Source organism: Mirounga leonina, unplaced genomic scaffold (assembly GCF_011800145.1).
Source record: "Mirounga leonina isolate KUSES-001 unplaced genomic scaffold, KU_Mleo_1.0 Mir_53, whole genome shotgun sequence".
Classification (NCBI taxonomy): domain Eukaryota; kingdom Metazoa; phylum Chordata; class Mammalia; order Carnivora; family Phocidae; genus Mirounga; species Mirounga leonina.
The window spans coordinates 95,146,940-95,167,032 of NW_023270807.1; the positions used below are offsets into that span (position 1 = coordinate 95,146,940).

At 42.6% G+C, this 20,093-nt stretch overlaps 1 protein-coding gene across 2 annotated transcripts in view; it reads left to right on the forward strand.

Moving 5' to 3' along the window:
* Positions 1-2,814: 2,814 nt before the first annotated feature.
* The window catches only part of UTRN (utrophin), a 496,689-nt gene continuing 479,410 nt past the window's right edge, over positions 2,815-20,093 (forward strand). Inside the window, exons 1-3 of one of the 2 annotated variants that reach the window (XM_034990899.1) lie at positions 2,815-2,979; positions 3,138-3,259; positions 9,103-9,273. In XM_034990899.1, the coding sequence (XP_034846790.1) occupies positions 9,195-9,273 (79 nt within the window). In that variant the 5' untranslated portion in view covers positions 2,815-2,979; positions 3,138-3,259; positions 9,103-9,194. Of the gene's footprint in view, positions 2,980-3,137; positions 3,260-3,810; positions 3,917-9,102; positions 9,274-20,093 lie in introns of those variants that run through there. The other variant, XM_034990900.1, reaches the window with a different exon arrangement.

Sequence of the window (20,093 nt, forward strand, 5' to 3'; positions counted from 1 at the left end):
GCCTAGCAGGGAGCCCGATGCGGGACTCGATCCCAGAACCCTGGGATCATGACCTGAGCCGAAGGCAGACGCTTAACCATCTGAGCCAGAGTGCCTTGTTTTTTATACATGATGTATTTCTCTATGTTTCTATTGTTTAAAGAGGAACTACATTTAGATACTCTTACTGTACATACTATATTCATTATATACAATGTTAAGTAATAAAGTTTTCTTTTCGGCTCTTACATTAGGATGTAGTTCCCTACATATGAACAGTATCTATGTAGAATCATGTCTCTCTATTATATATACATATGTATGCATATATTTCTACATCTGAATCTCTATATACACTACTTATCGTATTTTCTCCTATGTCAAGAGCTTTGTCCCATTGACGTCAGTTCAGTTTTCTTGAATTTTTACTGTTCTGTGGTGACTGTGGAGCAATGCAGAATCTGAGTTAATGGTAGACCCCAGGCCACCTTCCTATCACTTTCTCTAAATGCTCTGCATTGCCCTTTGGGCTGGGGAGACAAAACCCACTGAGTACTGTCATTACAAGCGAATGTCCCTGGTGCATGGACCCCAGCTGGACTGTTGGTTGCAGGTGCACTAACTGCTATCCTCCCTCTGATAGTCCGTTTCCACTTTCCCCACAACTTGCTTCTGAGGCTGGGAAGGAAGAGCACACTGTCTGTCCTAAGGAAAATAAGCCTTCTGTGGTTACAATCTTCCACTAAATGTGTTTTATTCCCTTGCAAAGGAAACAGGGAGTAGGACCAGCTGGGGACCTCCTGGTCATTCCAACAACAGGAAGGTCTTTGTTTGGTCTCTGCCCATGGCCTACAGAGAATATCAGTCTCTGCATGCGGGGAGAAGGGCTAGAAACAGGGCACAGGTTCCAGGTAATGCACCATCAGCCACTGAAGCTGGGGGTGTGGGTGGAGTCACTCCGAGTACAGACGGCAACTGTATTCTTATGACTCTTTCCTTATGGCCTTTGGGGAAGTTTAACTAAACATCCCCTCAGAGTTTGAAAAACTCAGAAATTCTATGGCCCCAGGCAACTAACTGTGTTTTTCAAAAACTTTGAGTTAAATAAAGTAACATTTGTCCAGCACTTTGCAATTTACAAAGTGCTTTTCACTTATATCCTTTCAACCAAAGAAATCCTTAAATGCTTCAGTGTGGTTTTATTTTAAAGGAGGAATCTGAGTTTCCATCAACTCAACCAGGAGGATACAGTGCATGATGAACAGCTTTAAGGGTCTGTAGGATTACCAGTTAAACTTCAGTCCCCCTGGATACAGAGACTCAAATAGCACTTGATCTGTCTTTTTTTTTTTTAATGGCACTTATCACTGATCTTGCCTATCCTTAATTGTTTACAGGCCTTATCTCACTTGCTAGATTTGACATTCTTTAAGGCAAGATCTGTATCCGATTTTTCTTTGCATCATTCACAGGGTCCATGGAACTGGCAGGCCATAAATTGGCATTTGCTAAATGAATGAACCAATGAAAGTGAATGAATAAACTATGTCCGTTTCAAGTTAATCATCCGGATGTATTGTGGGGTTATATGAAGAAAGTTCCCCAAAGGAAGGAAGCTAAGAAAAAAGATAAAGAACACTATCTTTCAGGACCTCCGACCCCTCTAACAGCATTTAGGGACTGGGGAAACGTTCACTTTGTAACTAATAAAAAACTAGGGCATTCTTTCTGGGGAAAAAAAAAAGCACTTAAATCCCCTTTATCTTTGCTAAATCGTAATTTAACTTTCAAATATTAAACCAGCAATAAGCCAGAGCTGTGTTCGCTTATCAATCATCCTTTCTCTTTTTCACAAACTAGGAACTCAGGTTGCTGTCCCCCCCCCACCCCCAAGGGTGGTGATCCTGTGAAAGAATCATAGGAACACATGAGGAATGAAATATGTCACTCTCCCTGTCTGTATGTGTGTATATTGGAAACAGAAGAATATGGCCCGCATAGCACTGTTTGTAGGCATGACCGAATATAAAACGAAATGTCAAGTTTCTAACACTAAAAGTGACACTAAAAAAACTAAAATACACCCTTGGAACGAGGACCTGCAAATCAGCAACGTCAGCAAACGGAGGTGTGGTGAATGGAGGGGCAACTGGAGATTTACCTCTCCAACAAAATCACCCGAACTACCCGGCTGCCTGAGGTGGGGGCGTGACTCACATTTTCGGGTAATCTGAATAAAGGGGATGGTGTTTGTGCGAGGTGTCCATTCTCGCTCGGGGCGCGCCGCACGCACCGGGAACCGCGCGGGGCGCGCAGCCCCGGGCCAGCCGAGCGCCCGGCCAGCCGCTGCCGGAGGGGAGGGCGCGCAGGCCGGGCGCTGATTGACCGGGCGTGCGGTCAGGTGACACGGGGCGCCACGTTCCCGGAGCCCAGCTCGCTGCGGCCCCGCCTGGGCCCGGCCGGCGCCGAACCGGAGCCGAGAGGGGCTGCTCTCCCGGAACAAAGTTGCCGGGCCTGCGGCGGCTGGGCCGAAAGGCGAGCGGGGCGGGAGCGCCGGGGGCGGCGCCGGCCCGGGGAGCGGTGCCGCTCGGCCCCCTCCTCCTAGGGAGAGCGAGTCCCGGGGTGCGCGGACGCGAGCCCGTGTCCGCGGGGGGCGGCAGGGCGCCCCTGCTCGGCCCCGCGCCCCCTCCCTCTTCAGCCTCCTGCGCGGCTCTCCAACAAAGGGGCAGGCGGGCGGCGGCGGCGGCGGCGGCGGAGGAGGAGCCGCCGGAGCGAGCGGCTCGCGCACAAAGTTGCGGAGTCGCCTTTCCTCCGCGGAGGGGAGCGGGCGGCAGCCGCCGGCCGCGGGCTTTCTCCCGCCGAGGGCCGAGGGGGGGCCTCTGGCTTCCGAAGCCGATTGGGGCACCACGGCGAGCGGTGCCTCCTTTCTTTTGGGTCGCTTCTGCAGACGGAAAACTCTCTAGTGTTTGGCAAACTTGGTTGCCTGCGCGCCCGTTCCAGGTTTGCACTTGGACTGTTTTGTTTTTGGCGGAACTACCGGGGCGGGAAGATTGCACAAGTCGGGGGCGTTGTTTCAACCGGGTGTCAAAAAAAATTTTTTTTTCTTTCGGATTTGTCTGGTTCTTCACATTTCCTTTTTAAAACACGTCGCCCCACAGAACTCTCGCTCGCACACTCCCCCGCGATCGCTACGACCCAAACACGCACCGAGGAGCCCTCGGCCCGCTCCGGACGCGGCGGCGGCTGGCAGGCGACGCGGGCCCGCGGGTCCCGGGAGCAGGTAAGCCCGTGCAGTGTCTCAGCCTCGCGCAGTGGGATGTGACCGCAGCCCCGGGGCAGTGGGGCGTGGGCTGCGGGGAGGATGGACTTTCTGAGGCTTCTACCCTGCGCCCCGGTCTCCTTCTCGAGTCTGAGTCTAAGATGTCACCAACTTTCGCGTGCACTTTCCTCGGAACCTGAGCTCAGCTCTCTTCGGCGGGAGAGAGAGTGCCAGAAGCGTGAAGAAGGCTCGGACCCGGAGGTCCTCTCAGTCTGTCTGGGAGCGAACGACCCCAGCTCCTCCGACGCCCGGTGCCGTGCAGCCGCCTGGCTCCCCCAGCCCTCCTTCCGCGCTGGGGGAGAGGGTCGCGTGCCTCTCGCTGTGATCTCCAAGAGGGGACGTGGCTTCCTAGGATGGCCTGTGCCACACACCCCGGCCCCGGGAAGGCGGGGCCCGAGGTGTCCGCCAGGAGAGGGTGGGAAGAGGGTGGCGGTGTGGTGGACGGGCAGGGGAGCGGCTCGCAGCCGTCGGCCTGGCAGGAAACGTGTTCACCCTCCACGCCGCTGCTGCTCCCGAGGGTGGGGCTCCAGGGACGGGACAGGGGAGGCCAGTCGGTGCTTAGTCCCCACGGTGGCCTCTTCTACTTTCCCGGACTCTTGGCATCACTTGCTGCATCAGGTAAGGTAATTCGTGTCCCCCTCTGGCCCCGGGTCCGAGGCTTTGGTTGCCCAAGGCCACTTATAAAACCAACAAAGCACTTATTTTGGGCTGTGCAACTTTTAGAAGGCACGCTGTTACAGGAGAATTTTTTTTCCCCCCAAGCCCCAGATAACGAAAGGGACTGTTCCAGGGTTGGTTCAAGGGAAGGAGAAAACGTGCCCGACCTCCAAGAGCCTGGGGACCCGCACTGTGTTTTACATTGAACTGGAGAGCCCCAGGTCTAACTTGGGGCGATCGGCTCCGCTTTCTGGGCTGCCCCGGGGCCAGGCTCCTCTTTCCCAGCCTCCAGGTCACTTGGGTCACCAGGGCCTCGCGGGTCAGTTCTCCATGCCGCGTTTGCGAGGGTCAGCGCACCGGTTGCTGCGGCTGGAACGCACCGACTTTGCGGAAGCTTCGATTCCCCGGGTGCGGGCTGAGGCCGGTCTCGGGGCCTCCGGGACCCGCGGCAGCAGCCGCATCCACTCATTTGTAACTCGCGCGGGCCTCAGGAAGTGCGCCGGGCCCCTCCCGGCTGTTGCTGGTGGGCGTGGGGGCCGCGGCCTGCGGGGAGGGCTGCGAGCCGCGCGAGGGCTGCAGGAATGCGAAGCTCGCGGGTGCTTCAGCCTCCCGAGTACCGGCGGCCAGGGCCCCGGTTTACGCGGAGTCATTCCCCGCCCCCTCTACCCAAGTTTATGGGACCGATGAGGCACCGCTTTAGCTCTCCTTTGGGTGTTCACCTAAAATTTGTTGCTCCTGTAAACAGTATTAATCCCCGTCGCGTACTAACCTTAACCTTCCCTTGGAGCGTTTCCGAGAGTGAATGGCGGTTCTTGGCACTGGGCGGTTTCTTGTGCTGTTTGAAGCAGAGCGGCAGATTCTTGGCCCCTTCGCTTCCCTTTCCACTATCTTCAGCATTCCTAGGTTTTGGTTTCTGGTTTAAATGCATGGATAGTTCCTGCCCAAGGACGTATGCAGCATTTCCATCATAATTACACGGCGTGGAACGTATTTGTATTCTTACATTATCTGGTTGCCAAATTGTTTTAAAATCGGAACACTGGCTTCACCTTTAAGGCCACCCCCCTACCCTTTCACCCCCACGTTTATTGACACACACTCATGGCTTCTGTTCCGTATGACAGCCAGAAATGTTCTGAAGAAAGAGTTGCTGAATGCAGAGTTGAGTGTGTTAATTTCAGTGAGAAAGATCTGGCTACACTTCGCAAAACATAATTCTGAGGGAACAGAGATCTGGAGCAGTGGTAACAATAAATGACAGTTGTATAGGGCTTAAAGCTTCTAAGGCAATAATATCCCATTCATTCTCAGTTTCTCACCCAGCTTTGTGTGGGAGATGGCCCCTCTTACAGTCTGTAGATGTGCCGGTGGAAGGTCCACACCTGGGGAAGGTCCACACACTGTCTGTGAAGAAACCTTGATTCTGTCTCCTGACAACCAGTTATAAATAGCTGCAGCATTTAGTGAGTTAGAAGGAGGTATCTTTTTCTGTGTGCTACTCAACCTGGGGTCCCCTGCCCATTCCTGGCAACAGGTGACAGTCAGTGGCTCTCACTGTTCAAATGGCCTTCTGTGTTTCTCCCTCCTTCCCATTCTTTCCTTGTCCTCTGAACCTCTTTCTGCTGTATCTTTGTAGCATATACGGGATTTTGATGATCAGGAAGAGAAGATTTGAGAAATTATCTTAGAGTGGCAAAATAAAAAAAAATATGATAAATATTCATGTGCAAATGAAGTAAAGTCCTGTGTAAACAGTTTTCTTTTTTATGGAGTGGGGAAGGTCTTTGGCATGTGTTGAAGTGAAGACCCTTAACTAAGACTAGTTATGAAGGAGTCAGAATATTTTAAAGGGAATAGTTAATTGCTTTCCAGTAAAGAGAAGTTTTGTTGGACAAACCTGATTTTCCATAATAAAATTTTATATGCATTCTTCTGAACAAAGCTTTACGTTCTTGAATATATTAAAATGCGCTTAAGAACAGCAAATCTTTTATAGGTATGTACCCCCAAAAAGGAACTTAATCACATAATAATCCCTAAAGTCTTAACAGTAGTAGAGCAATATAAAAAATGAAAACAAGTTTTTTATACTCAAAATTTAGCAGACTGGTGATCTAATTCACATGGTCCTCTCTGTAAGAGAGGAAATTGTTCCTAAATCTTTAGTAGTGCACTGGTTCTCTTCTGCCTCAAACTGTTTTTCTACGGTAATTTTGACCTCTTTATTATTAGAACACACCCTTTTTCTGACTGGTCAGGAAAAAATATAATAATTATTTTTTACATATATTTATATTATAAAATAATATGGAATTTCTTTGAATGTTACATATAATTAAACATAATATATAAAATACTAAGTATTACATAAGTATGCCAAATGAAGCATATTACAAAATAATAATACCACATGGTGTGTCCTTGAATTAAATGATTGAGTTGCCTAATCCTAGCTAGCAGTAAACTCTTGTTCTGTTCTGTGTTGTAATATATGAATTAATGCCCATTATTTGCAGGTTAATATTTGGATGTGTTGACTGTTATATTCCCAATTAAATGATTAATTTATTTAATTGGCATTTGGGGTCCACTTGAGGGGCTGTTAGGATACAGCTAAGTTGCTGAACTTAAAATTGAATTCTGATTCTGTTTGGGTTCTAGGGGCCATATATTCCAGGAAGTATTAGGGCAATGCAGAACTCTCATTATTGACATCCTTAAAGAAAAGGTGGTTCTGCCGAGTAGAATCCTCAATTCTTTAAACTCTGAAGATGATTCTAATTAATTACTAAAGATTAAAATTATTTTATTGCTGGGGCACCTGGGTGACTCAGATGGTTAAGCGTCGACTCTTGGTTTCTGCTCAGGTCATGATCTCAGGGTTGTGAGATTGAGCCCACCTGGAGCCCCATGTGGGGCTCCTGAGATAAGTGCTGAGCCTGCTTGAGCTTCTTTCTTTCTCCCTCTCCTTCCCCCTCTCCTCCTCTCCCTGCTTGGGTGCTTTCCCTTTCTCAATAAATAAATAAATAAATAAAATCTTTAAAACTATTTTATTGAGTGATAGTTATACTCAGCAGAATTCATATGATGCACCTTCTAGAATAAAAATCTGTGTCAATGGGTATAATGTGTAACTGTCCAGATTTTTATTGAATCCAGACCATTTTTGAGATCAGACCTATATATCCAACTGTCTTCTTTGTTATCTGCCCTTATATAACTCAGAGGCACCTCAGACTTAGCAAGTCCAAACCACATTCATGATTTCTTCCGCCAGTGGCTTATCTGCCAGTGTTCCCCAGCTCAGTGAATGACTCACCCTCCACATAGTTGCCCAGACCAAAACTGGGTAGTCATTTTGCACCTTAGTGTTCTGAACAACTCATATCCAGTCAGTTTCCAAATGCTATTGACCTTCTGTATTTGATAGTTAAGTATCCCACATATCTACCCGTTTCTTTCCATGTACCCTTGTTTAGACCACAGTCATTTCCTGCCTGTAATATTATACTAGAAAGAGTAAACACCCATATGCTTTCTCTACATTCCTCACTTACCATTTTCCAACAGTTGCTTTCTTTCTCTCTCTCTCTCCCTCTCTCCTGGTATGTATGTATATAGGTAGAGAGATACCTGTGCCTAGATAGACAGGCATATGCTGTCCTGTTTGAACTGAAGTTGAAGTTATTATCACACTTCGTTCGTAAATATTTTATCAGGTGTTTCCTATAATCAAAGATATTGCATAATGACAAAACCATGAACCAATACTAAAGAACTGATAGAATTATATTACTGATAGAATAATATTGTCTGATATATAGCCCCAATTCACATTTTTCACATTATCCCCAAAACGTTTATTTTTTAAATTCTAAATTCAGTCAAGGATTACACTTGGTTGTCATGTTTCTTTAGTCACAAAGCTCCCCCTCCCTCAGGTGTTTTTGTTTTTCACAATGTTGATAATTTTGAGCAGTTCAGATTGTTTATTTTGAAGACTATCCACAGTCCAGATTTGTCTGTTCATGATAATCTTCATGAGGATACTATATAGATGATGTGGTATATTTCCCATGGTATCACATGATGCCCCATTATTGGTCATACGAAGTCTGATCACTTGGTTAAAGTTAAGAATTATTTTTCCCGAAATTCTGTTGTGAAAAAATTTCAAATATACAGAGGAATTGAAAGAAATTTTTATTCAACACCCATGTGCCCATGGCACATTGAATGAACAATTGCTATATTCTGCCATAGTCTTCATGGCTCCCCACTCATCCCCACAAACCAGAACGATCTTTTCAGAAGGCAGATCTGATCTTGTTACTTCCCAGCTTCAAACCATCTATTGGATCCCCCTTCCTCTTTAGAGAAAGATAGAAAGCTTCTTCATCAAGATAGAAAGCTTCTTCACAGCAAAGGAAACAATCAACAAAAGTAAAAGGAAACCTATGGAATGGGAGAATATATTTGCAAATGACATTACAGATAAAGGGCTGGTATCCAAGATCTATAATGAACTTCTCAAACTCAACACCCAAAAAACAAATAGCCTTGACCTGGTCTCCAACACCCTGTCACTGGTCCTGTCTACCCACTTCACCTAGTTCACCAGATTTCTCTCTTCTTGGCTGTTTTCTCTCCAGAGACACTGGCTCAGCCTCTTGAATGCTCCATGATTCTTCCTGCCACTTCACATGGAAGGCTCTTAACCTTTTTCTCTTCCCACCTCTTTTTTTTTTTTTGCTAATTAAATTTTTTTCATCATTGAAGGCTTGGCTCAAATGTCACTTCTTCAAGAAAACCTTCTCTAATTGCCCAGGGCAGGTCAGATTCCTATGCTGTATGCTCATATTACTCTATGCCTCTTTATTTGTACATTTGTAACATATCAGCATTACAATGAAATAATTCATTATATAATTAACAGCTTAATGTCTATAAACTTTGTAATGGCAGAGTCTGGGTCTCTTTTTCAGTCATATCTCCATTGCACAGATCAGTGCCTTATACATAGAAAGTGCTGAATAAGTATTTGCTGAATGAATGGCTAGTATATATAACTATATGATTATATATATATTAAATAAAAATGTATGTATACATTTTTTTCCAAGCCAATACATTCCTTTTCTCTTTAGATATTGATGTTGAGCTGGACCATTATAGAAAACTGGAAGTCTTAAGAAGAGGATTTAATACAGTCTTTGGATTAAATTGAAACTCAGCAAAGATGGCCAAGTATGGAGAACACGAGGCCAGGCCTGATGATGGGCAGAATGAGTTCAGTGACATCATTAAGTCCAGATCTGGTAGGTAACGGAAGCTTAAGAAAATGATGCATTATTATGTATAAACTACTTAGAAGACATAGGTTTTTTGGCTTGTTTTTGCACTGTTCTTGTGAGACAAACTTCTTTTGAGAAGCACAGTTCTGACAAATGACTATTATATTGTAAAAGGTAATGTACTGTCTCTGAGTATCCGGTCTTAATTGCCAATCCGTTTTGGTCTTATCATATGTTGATGGGCACTGCTTGGTCAAACTCCTACCTGTGGTTGAATGCTTTTCCTTAATGAGACTACCCCTTTCCAAACAGACACACAGCTGAGCAGTTTTTTCTTGTTGGTCTGTTTTATGAAGTTGAAGGGATCACGTGCTTAAAGTATGAAGTAGCAGTTTCTGGCCAGGTGGGTCTTCTTGAGTTTTGCTTCCATTACTGTATATCCTCACCCCGGTCCTTTATGGGGGCCAAGGTTGGGTCAACAGGTGCCCTACTTTGCTTCCCTTTTTGGAACTTTTTATGAGTGTTCTGAAGGTACAGTTTTCACGTGGGTCCCCCTAAGACAGATTGATGGTTTTCATATGAACATTTAGATTTGGGGACCTAAGGATACCACTCCCTCCCTCAATCTTTTATATAACTGAGTGCTTTTTGACTCTGGCTGTACAAATGAGTCAACTGGGGAGTTTTTAAAACATGCAGATGCACTGACTCCACTCCAGACCTGTTGAATAATTTCTGTATTTTTTAAAACTTCAAATATGATTTGAGACAGGCTCTAAGGGGAGATATATTTTTTTAATTAACATATAATGAATTACTTGTTTCAGGGGTACAGGTCTGTGATTCAACAGCCTTACACAATTCACAGCACTCACCGTAGCACATCACCCAGCCACCCCATCCCTCCCACCCCCCTCCCCTCCAGCAACCCTCAGTTTGTTCCCTGAGATTAAGAGTCTCTTATGGTTTGTCTCCCTCTCTGGTTTCATCTTGTTTCATTTTTCCCTCTAAGGGGAGATATTTTTGAGCAGGCAAGGCCTTTCTGAGCTTTGGAAATGACACAGAACTCCACCCTGGGTGTGAACACTGTACTTAAATAACTCTGAGAGTTACTTTGAGGTATAAAATTACATCCAGTGTCACTTTAAAAATGAAAAAGGAACCTAAACCCTGTTTTTGCTGTGTAAACCAGCTATTTCTTAATTATTTGAGATTGCAAAAATATGTACTGAAAATAAGCTGTAAATTAATAGAGATACACATTTAAGGTACACCTTTCCCTCCATGATACTGATATCAGTTGATTGGTAAAGATTTTGGTTATTAAAGTCTTGGCTCTAAATATGTAGCTGCTACTGTGTAACTTTAGGGCTCTTTCGGGGGTACAGCTTAATATCCTGTGTTAAAGTTCACTCTCAGGATGTTTTATTCCTCTAAATTTCTTTTTGTTTAAGTGTTTTAGTAGTATAAAGGGCGATGTAGCTATAAGGGATCATTAATATCTTCTTTAGAGCACAGAATATATATCCAGAAATATGTAAATGTAACAGAGGAAAATAAAAGACACAACATATCCATGCTTGTCATGTTCTATAAATTGTGAGGTGCTATATTCTTAGATAGATTTCTGAGTCAATGTCCATTACAGTAAGACCTTTGGTATTTATAGCTATGTATTTTAGCCATGTCCATAAAGAAGTCATTATATAAGTTTAAAAATATTGGGTATATACGATGAGTACATATAACTTCGAAACTCTCCTTTAAATTAAATATTATCATTTAAAAAGACTGACAATTCTCATACATTATTGGGGACAGTTGGGCAGAAATTGTCACATGTTTTTACCATATGCAAACCAACTGGCTCAATAACTCTATTTTTAGAGTTTTCCCCTAGGGAATACACAGACATGTACAAGCAAGAAGTTGATCCCAGCATTTTGTAATAGAAAAAAATTGGAAATACCATAAAAACCCAGTATTGAGGATTGGTTAAGTCATAATTTCCCAAGGTATTTGTGAAGGAGCACAAGTTCTGATGTATAATTCAAAAAAGGATGTCGTGGGCCAATAACTTTAGGAAATAAGTGTTTAACCTACTCTGTTCCTTTCGTGTAGGACATCTAAACAGATCATAGAGAATCTCAGTGGAGCAAATTAAATTAGGGTATATCCATAAGGTAGAAGGTTGTACATTCACAAAAATGTTATGGATGTGTATAGAAGTACATTCTTGTTATTGTTAAGTAAAATATATGTGCAATATTAAGTCCTACATGTGGGAAATATTTTTTTCAAGAAGATTTAGCAGAGCATACACTAAAATATTAATAGTGCTCATCTTGGGCATTGTGGCATTATTATTTTTCTCTTTTTTGCTCATATGTGTTTTCTAAAGTTCTTTAATGAGCCTGTATTACTTAGTTCTTATAATTTTAAAGACTCTTAAATTGCTTAGAGTGTTCTCAAATGCCAAAGCTATGACTGTTACTTTGGAGGCACCTACTTCAAAACACATTGAAAAGCTAGCTGTTGCATAGCTGAGATACGAATCCCATTCTTTTGGCTGGATTATGTTGCAAAAGCCAGTAGATAAATTTGGATTTGAATGGGCCTATTAGTCCCAATCTCGCTTTCTGGAAGGCACTTTCTTGATTATTTTATGGTGAATACTAGTAGACAGTGGTCAGGTCTTAATAGTACTCTAAAATTTACATATTGAATAGGGAGTTTTAGTTCATATCATGTCAAAGGCATCATCTACATATAAAGATCCTCCTTGGATGTGTTCTATGCTGAATTTGTTGCCTTTTCAGTTTTTTTTAAAGGAATATTTTCCTATAAGAAAATTTTAATTCTAATCTGTTCCTCAATGTTTTTTCCTTTTGGAGGACTGGATGCGGGGAGAGGGGTAGAGATTGGGTGGGAAAAAAACTAATGTTGAGAGTATATGGATAAACTTAATCTCTTGGTTTATGAAGATTCTTTTCTTTCCTCTCCAAACTTGAGTTTGGACAGTCTAAAAGCCTGGCATAATAGAAATATTTGTGCATTTAAGTTATTAGGCTTGTTTATATTGCCCTTATCCAGTATTGATTTGTTTTATGCTCTGTGTGAGGTTTAAAATTTTTTTCAAGTCATTTACACCATCTGAACAGATGCATGAAATCATCAGGGGTAGGTGATGAAGTAGTGTCGTGGATGTAAAAACTGTACATTTCTTTATGGTTGTAGTACACTTGTCTTGGATTTGAGTGAATTTTAGAAAAGAACTTGAAAGGATATGACCTTTAATGGTTCAGGGTTGGGTAAAAGTAGACCTTTCTGTCCTTGACTGAAAGACACATAAGTCAAGTTTATCGTCAATGACTGCATCTTTGACAGCCTGAATTAGTGAGCTTCAGAAGGCTTAACAAGTTAGTAGTGATTTTGAGAGAATAGGCCAAGAATTAGAGGTGTTTTTTTTGTTTTGTTTTGTTTTTTGTTTTTTTGTGTGAAATATATTGCCAATGGGGTCTGTGATGTTTAAGCTTCTGCTTGGGCTTTTTTTTAAGATTTTATTTATTTGCGAGAGAGAGAGAATGAGAGACAGAGAGCATGAGAGGGGGGAGGGTCAGAGGGAGAAGCAGACTCCCCGCTGAGCAGGGAGCCCGATGCGGGACTCGATCCCGGGACTCCAGGATCATGACCTGAGCCGAAGGCAGTCGCTTAACCGACTGAGCCACCCAGGCGCCCCTGCTTGGGCTTTTTAAGCATGAAATAATAAAATGGTTTGAGATGTGTATAAAGTCAAAGAATATCTTTGTTGCTATTTCATTCCTACAATAGCTAACACACTTTAAAGCCAGTAATGGAGAATACATCATCCTTTTCTGTTCTTAGTGCTGTTGTGGTAATTTTTTTTTAGCACAGAGCCTTCCTAACTAGGGTCAACCTCAGGGCTAAAGGCAGGATGTCAACTAGCTACATGTGAGGATTTTGGCCATTTGGGGATTCGAATCAATAGACTCTGAGATGGGAAAGGGCCATTTGTTGAATGAATGAGGTGAGCCACACACTGTTGTATGATTCAGTATTCACTTTAAAAGGTCTGGGGCATTAAGCCCGAGTGTAACAATTTTATCATTTCTTCCTTCGCCTTTTCTCTTCTTGCCTAATCCTGGTGTCTAATGGTTGATGGAACCTCAGAGGCCATAGAACCTGACCATCCCTGTGGCATGTCTGTACCCAGTCCCTGCTTGGACACGTCCAGTGGTGGGATCACACTGGTGATGGTGATGATGATGATAATTCTGGCAGTTTACATTTGTTGTACATAGACCGTGTGCAGATACGGTGTTATGAGTTTAATCCTAACAACCACGATTTTACAGATGACGAACATGAGTCACATAGAAGTAATTTGCCACACTGGCCTGCCTTCTATTTCTCCAAAGGCCCAAGGCCTTTGCACATCCCTCTTCCCTTGACTTTGCCTGTTAGGCTCCTTCTTGTCATTGAGATCTAGGCTTAAATGTCATCACTGAGAGGTCTTCCCCGCTGACTTTAGGAAATAGATCTCCTAGTCATTCCTGACTGTATCACTATATTTAAGTTCCCTAACGTTCTTATTGCTATCTGGCATTTTTCTTGGTGTGTGTGTGTGTGTGTGTGTGTGTGTGTGTTTGTTTGTTAATTTCCTTCCAACTAGAATTTAATTCCACAAGAGCAGGAACCCCAGTACATCCCTGGCATCACGCCCAGGGCCTAGCTCCTAGTAGGTGAGCAATGAATGCTTATTCAGTAAGAAAGGCTACAGAGCTATAAAGTGCCAGAGATGGGATTAGAACTCAGGTGCTCTGATTCCAGAAACTCTGCATTTGACTTCCACATATTGCCAAGTCTCCCAGTTTATAAGGTAGTTTATTCCATTGCCGCTGGATGATTCTTCGTTTGTGCCTGAATCTATTGCTTATATATTTTGTGTAGTATTAATTTGGCTTATACATCCCTCTGCCTCTTCCCTTATATCCACCAGGGTTGGGACCCTGGGCTATGAGGTAGAGCTTCTCTGGGCTTCCTGGCGTCCTAGCCCTGCCAAGGGAGGGCCAGCTGTGGGGGATACAGCCTTCTGCTCCCAGACTTGTCCTGGCCTTCCTTGGCTCTGGTCTCTGTCACTTTCTCTAAGAGTTAGCAAAGGGGGAAGGAAATACCAGAGGACAGGCAGTCTTCTGGATAGAAGGCAGAGAAACTGATAATTTGTTTCTGATGTGAATTCCCTTTTTTCCTCCAACTGCTGCTCAAGGCTTTTCACTGGCTGGTGAAAAAATGTAGTAGATTTCAAATGCACTGTGATTTGGCACAGTTTAAGCCCTGGTCTGATGCCCAGATGGATATCTCTGGGATTGAAAGAGTGGGTAGCGGTCAGAGGCGGGGGAGGGAAGAAAAGAGAGGCCAGTGAAATAAAAATAAAATGAATTATTTCATATAGAATATTATACCTGGTTACATTTATAGCAGGTCTCCTGAAAATACTCTGTGTTTGCAATTAAAGTGAACTTGCTTAACAAGATTCAGTTTTATAAAAATTATGAGGAAGATTACCTTATTTGTTTATCTTTCAGGGGCCTTTCTTTACGAAGGACACTGGTTACATTGCATTGAGGGAGTCCTTGATCTACTTTCCCTTTCATTTAAAGAAATACCTGTGAGGAGATTTTTCTAAACAGCCTAAAGGACTGTGAAAAATTGTCCCCCCCGCCCGCCAAAGCTTTACTTTGCTGGAATACCTCTGCTTTGGAGGGAGCTCTTTGAGCAGGTTTGTTTTTTTCCATGAGCCCTGGGGATTTGTGGGGAGGGATGGTAACCCTGGATGGAAATTCAACTCTGACGGAGGAGAGCAGCTATTCTTGTAACGCGTGTAAAAATATTCTCCATGTTGTCGCCTCATTATGCTGAAGTAGTGCAATTGTAGAAAAGTTTTCTGTATTAATGCGATTCTCATGACCTGTTACTATGCTTGTGGAAGCTTTGTAGGTGATCCATTCCCAATCGGGAGACATGAATTGCTGAGAATGTTCTAAGCAATGGAAGTACATTAATTATATGGACAGAATGGAAAACTCAATTTTATTGAACCTTACTTGAGGCCAGAAGTTTGAACTAGATGCTGATACGATGATTTTCTGGGAACAAGGGAACATGTGAGATCATTGCAGCAGTTGTAAATATTAGTTAAAATTTAATTGTGAAAGGATACTCAGGTGGTTTCAGATGTATTGGCCAGATTGTCCCTTAAGCTGTGTGTGGAGGCAGAGGTATTTACTATATTACTATTTTTATTTTTTTGTATGCCTCAATTGTTTAATAATAAATATACTCAAGTCAGTATTTGAAATGTGAGTCATTGTGAGTTTTTAATATATATTTACTCTTGAAAATGATGGCTTGTGGACTGAGAAATCTAAGCCAGATCTAGCTCTTTCACTTTTGCTTCCTCTGTCCTTGGATTTGCACATGTCAACAATAGGAGGCCTTTGCACTGGGGCCTTTGAACAACCACCCACCTAAGGTTTATTTTATTTATTTATTTATTTTTAAAGATTATTTATTTGACAGAGAGAGACACAGCGAGAGAGGGAACACAAGCAGGGGGAGTGGGAAAGGGAGAGGTAGAAGCAGGCCCCCCCGTCGAGCAGGGAGCCCGATGTGGGGCTCAATCCCAGGACCCTGGGATCTTGACCTGAGCCGAAGGCAGACGCTTAACGACTGAGCCACCCAGGCGCCCTGCACCTAAGGTTTATTTAAATCCTGTGGGTCTTCTCTATCAGAAGCTTATACTCCTGGCCTGGTTAATAAGAGACTTTTTTTTTTGAGTGCTCATGTGGCAGCTAAGATTAAGGTTTGGGGTGGACCAGTTTCACATTGGTTTTGAGAACTCAGTTTCTTAAAAAAAAAAAAAAAAAAATTCTATCACAGCTGTTGAGCTCAAAGTGTAAAGTGGTAGAATAATATTTCGTAGGTGATATTTTCAAATGAATTTTTCTTTTGATGGGGAGGCTGGCTGGTTATTATTAGGATTTTTGTCCAGTTCAATAATTTTAGCATTTGTAACAAAATTTTTTTTTTCAAGGAGCAGAAAAAGCACATAATAATACTCTTACGTAGCAGAGAAGCCCAATTAAAAATTGACTTTGTGGGCGCCTGGGTGGCTCAGTTGGTTAAGCGACTGCCTTCGGCTCAGGTCATGATCCTGGAGTCCCTGGATCGAGTCCCACATCAGGCTCCCTGCTCGGCAGGGAGCCTGCTTCTGCCTCTGACCCTCCCCCCTCTCATGTGCTCTCTCTCTCTCATTCTCTCTGTCTCAAATAAATAAATAAAATCTTTAAAAAAAAAAATTGACTTTGTATCTCTAAAGTGGTACAATTTTGAAATAAATACATCTGCTGTAGTTTAAAAAGTATTATCTGGTTAGACATTCTTTTTTAATTCCACCGTTTTAATATTTGAGAATTTCTTTCATCATATAACATATAGTGGGGGATGGGGATAGCATTTTGAGTTGATACTCACGGATTGGTTCTCTTACTCTTTATAGGCTATGTGTGAGTCATGTTAACATTAATTCAGTAATTATCTAGATGTATATGTATGCTTTTATTTTGAAAGTTGGGTTTTGGGCTCATCGCATGTGGTACTGTTAACTCAGGCTGCACATCAGAACCACCCTTCTAGATTCAGATTCAGTCGTGTGGGGTGGGGTCTGGGCATCTGGAGTTTTAACAAGCCCCATTGCTTTATGGAGAAAGAAGGCCAGTTTAAGACTGTTAGAACTAAAGTGAAAATGGTCTGTGCATTTCAGAGGAGCGAGGAGAGCTATAGTCAAACATTGAAGATTATTTCTACCTATAAACACTTCCCTTTAAACATTATAAAAAGGTAATGGATTCTTGGTATTGGACATTTTTTCTTTTGCTTTGTATTTTGAAGAGTTTGGGTTATGCTGAGCAAAGGAAAAAACCATGGGGGTCAGGAGAGTGGTGAAATTTGGTGCATTTCTTATCATGGCCCCTTAAACCAGAAGATCATAGCAAAATATTCAGCAGCAAAGTATTTCTTCATTGAACTCGTTGGTCTTCAACTCAGTGTACGTAACCTCTTCCTGCTGTAAGTGTAATGTCATATCCTGAAGTCTGACATGAAGTCCTTGCTCAATTCATTGTAAAAACTTATTGTGTATATTTTCTAAGAAATTGTTTCTAAGACAGATATGTTTTTGACTCATGGTGGGGAAAAAATTCTCATTTCCAATCCTGTATGCTAGTTTTCCTTTTTTTCTTTTTAGTTAAGTTATAATTTATTCATACAGTGGAATAATTTGAGGTAAAAAATCACAAGTTTTTTTCTGTATCAATATGGGGTGATTTCTAAGATGGAATACAAAGTATGAAACAACTTTTTGCTAGTTTTCTTATATTCTTTAAGGTTAGAGACAATATTACATATGTATTTCCCTCCCTGTTTTTGTAATTTTAAATAGGTGACATCTAGTACTTATATTTAATATAACTAAACTTCCTTTTGATGCAAAGTAATTTGCCTATCATTCTTTTAAAATACACTCATTTTAAAAGGATAATTGTTTATTATGTCAAAGATGAATTAGGAGTTAAGTGACTTTTGGACCACTGTAGCAAGTTCCTTGAGGATCTGTAAATACACCCCAGAGGTCTTGAGATGTCCTTGCATTTATTTAACTAAACCAAGCCAAACACCAGACTCCCACTCTTAAGAGTCCTTGAGTTCTTTGCAGTAGTGTCTTTGAGCTCTAATCTTTAACCTCTTTGAAGATATAGGAAGGGATTTTCATTTCTTCATTGATTAAACAAGCTTTGGGGTGGATCAAAATATGTAATTGCTTTTTTTTTTAAAGATTTTATTTATTTATTTGACAGAGAGAGAGAGAAAGCACAAGCAGGGGGAGCGGCAGGCAGAGGGAGAGGGAGAAGCAGGCTCCAAGTGGAGCAGGACTCTGGGACCATGACTTGAGCCGAAAGCAGACGCTTAACCGACTGAGCCACCCAGGCGCCCCTGTAACTGCTCTTACACATGTCATGGTGTAGAATTTGAAGCAGGTACGGGATTTACTTGTCCTGCTGCCCCCCAAGGCAAGCCTCATATGTAAGTTCCCTTGCTGATCAAACCTGCCACCTACCAACCTGGAGTGGTCTGTTCTTTTTTTGGGCTCTCCGTGTCTTTTGTATATGGGGGTCAGTTTCAAATTTCACCTGGGAACTCTTGAGGTTGTAAACCAACATATGCCTTTATCAGATAATATGATTTACAATATATTGTCTTTAAAAATTTTTAAGTATTGCAAGTATTGACTCAGAGCTGGGAGAATGAATCTGAGTCTTACTTTGTGTTGAAGGCTCCTGGCCTTATTCAAAAGCCACCTTTGTGGCGGGGTGGGGGGGGCTCTTAAATAAGTATGTTCTAGTTTACTCTGTGACCCTATGTAGTTCCCTCATAGGTGTTTAGAAAATGTCATACTGCGAAATGTAAAGATAATTATTTTTTTGTGTTTTTTCATGTGGCATCAGTGGCCAGTTCTCTAACATATCAGATCCTCACTCATATATTAGATCTCATTTTAATATACCATGTCAGCAGAAAAAAATCAGAGTGACTTGAATTCTTTTAACTTATATGTGCTTTTTCAAGAGACATAACCTGTTATAGGTTAGAAGAGTGTTAATATTTGGGGAATGCACATATATGCTTGCTCTCTTTCTCAGACTGGCTTTATTGAACATTTGGTGTAGGACAGATCTTATTCTGGGGACCTGGCGTGGAGGCAGATTGCTCAGACAGGGGGACCCATTTGCTGCATGCATGTTTAAATGAAACATTTAGAGATGTCTGTCACCATCTTATCTTTCTAGCAGCTCTGCCTTTCTCCATGCCACCACAATATACCCTCTGAAGGAGGCAAATGGCACCGTGTGAGGACCGCCCATGGTCCTTTTCTTGCCTTTGCGATGTGGCTTGCTTTGTTTTCTGTGCTTGGTTGTTTTTCCCCTCCCAACCCCCCCAGCTTTGAGACCTTCATTCTTCAAACAGCGTTGTGCCACAAAGCATTCTACTTTCGATCACCAAGCCAGAATCAATCTCTCCCTCTTGTTCAGTCTTTATTTCGATTTTTGGCTCTTCTTGCTTATGTATGGTCCATGCTTCCCCAATTTGATTTTCCGATGCCAGCCTTTAGCTTAGTACATGCAGTAAGTGCTCAATAAATGCTTACTGTATGCTTTAATGTTTTTTTTACACTTGATCTTAGCCAAAAGGCCGAGAAGTGATTTTAATTTTTTTTTTTTTTTTAAAAAATCAGACTTGTTTATATACATACCTTAGTCAATCAGCAAATGTCTGTTGTTCAGTCATTATTGCTAGATGATGGGCTCAGAGGTGAGCAAGACATGTCTGTTCTTAACATGCTCTCAGGCTAGTTGGGAGGAGAGGAATAAATAGACATCTTGCACAAAAAAACAGTGTAATGCACAAAAGGCATAGGAACATGGAAGGGATGAGGACAAGCTCTTGCATTGGTGGGAATGAAGGTATGGCTGGTAATGGCACCTTAACAGGAGGGAATTTGAGGTGTGCCTTGAAGGATGCTTAGGAGGTACACATATGGACAGTGAGGGAAGGACATGCTAGATTGATGGAAAAGAGCAATGCATTTTAAGTCTGTGGTAGGTAAGTGTGGCATTGTGGAGGGTGGGAGAGGTTGAGGCCAGATTTTGAAAGCTCTTTTGAAGCAAGTTAAAGGGTTTGATCGTTTCGCTGTAGGGAGCCACTAT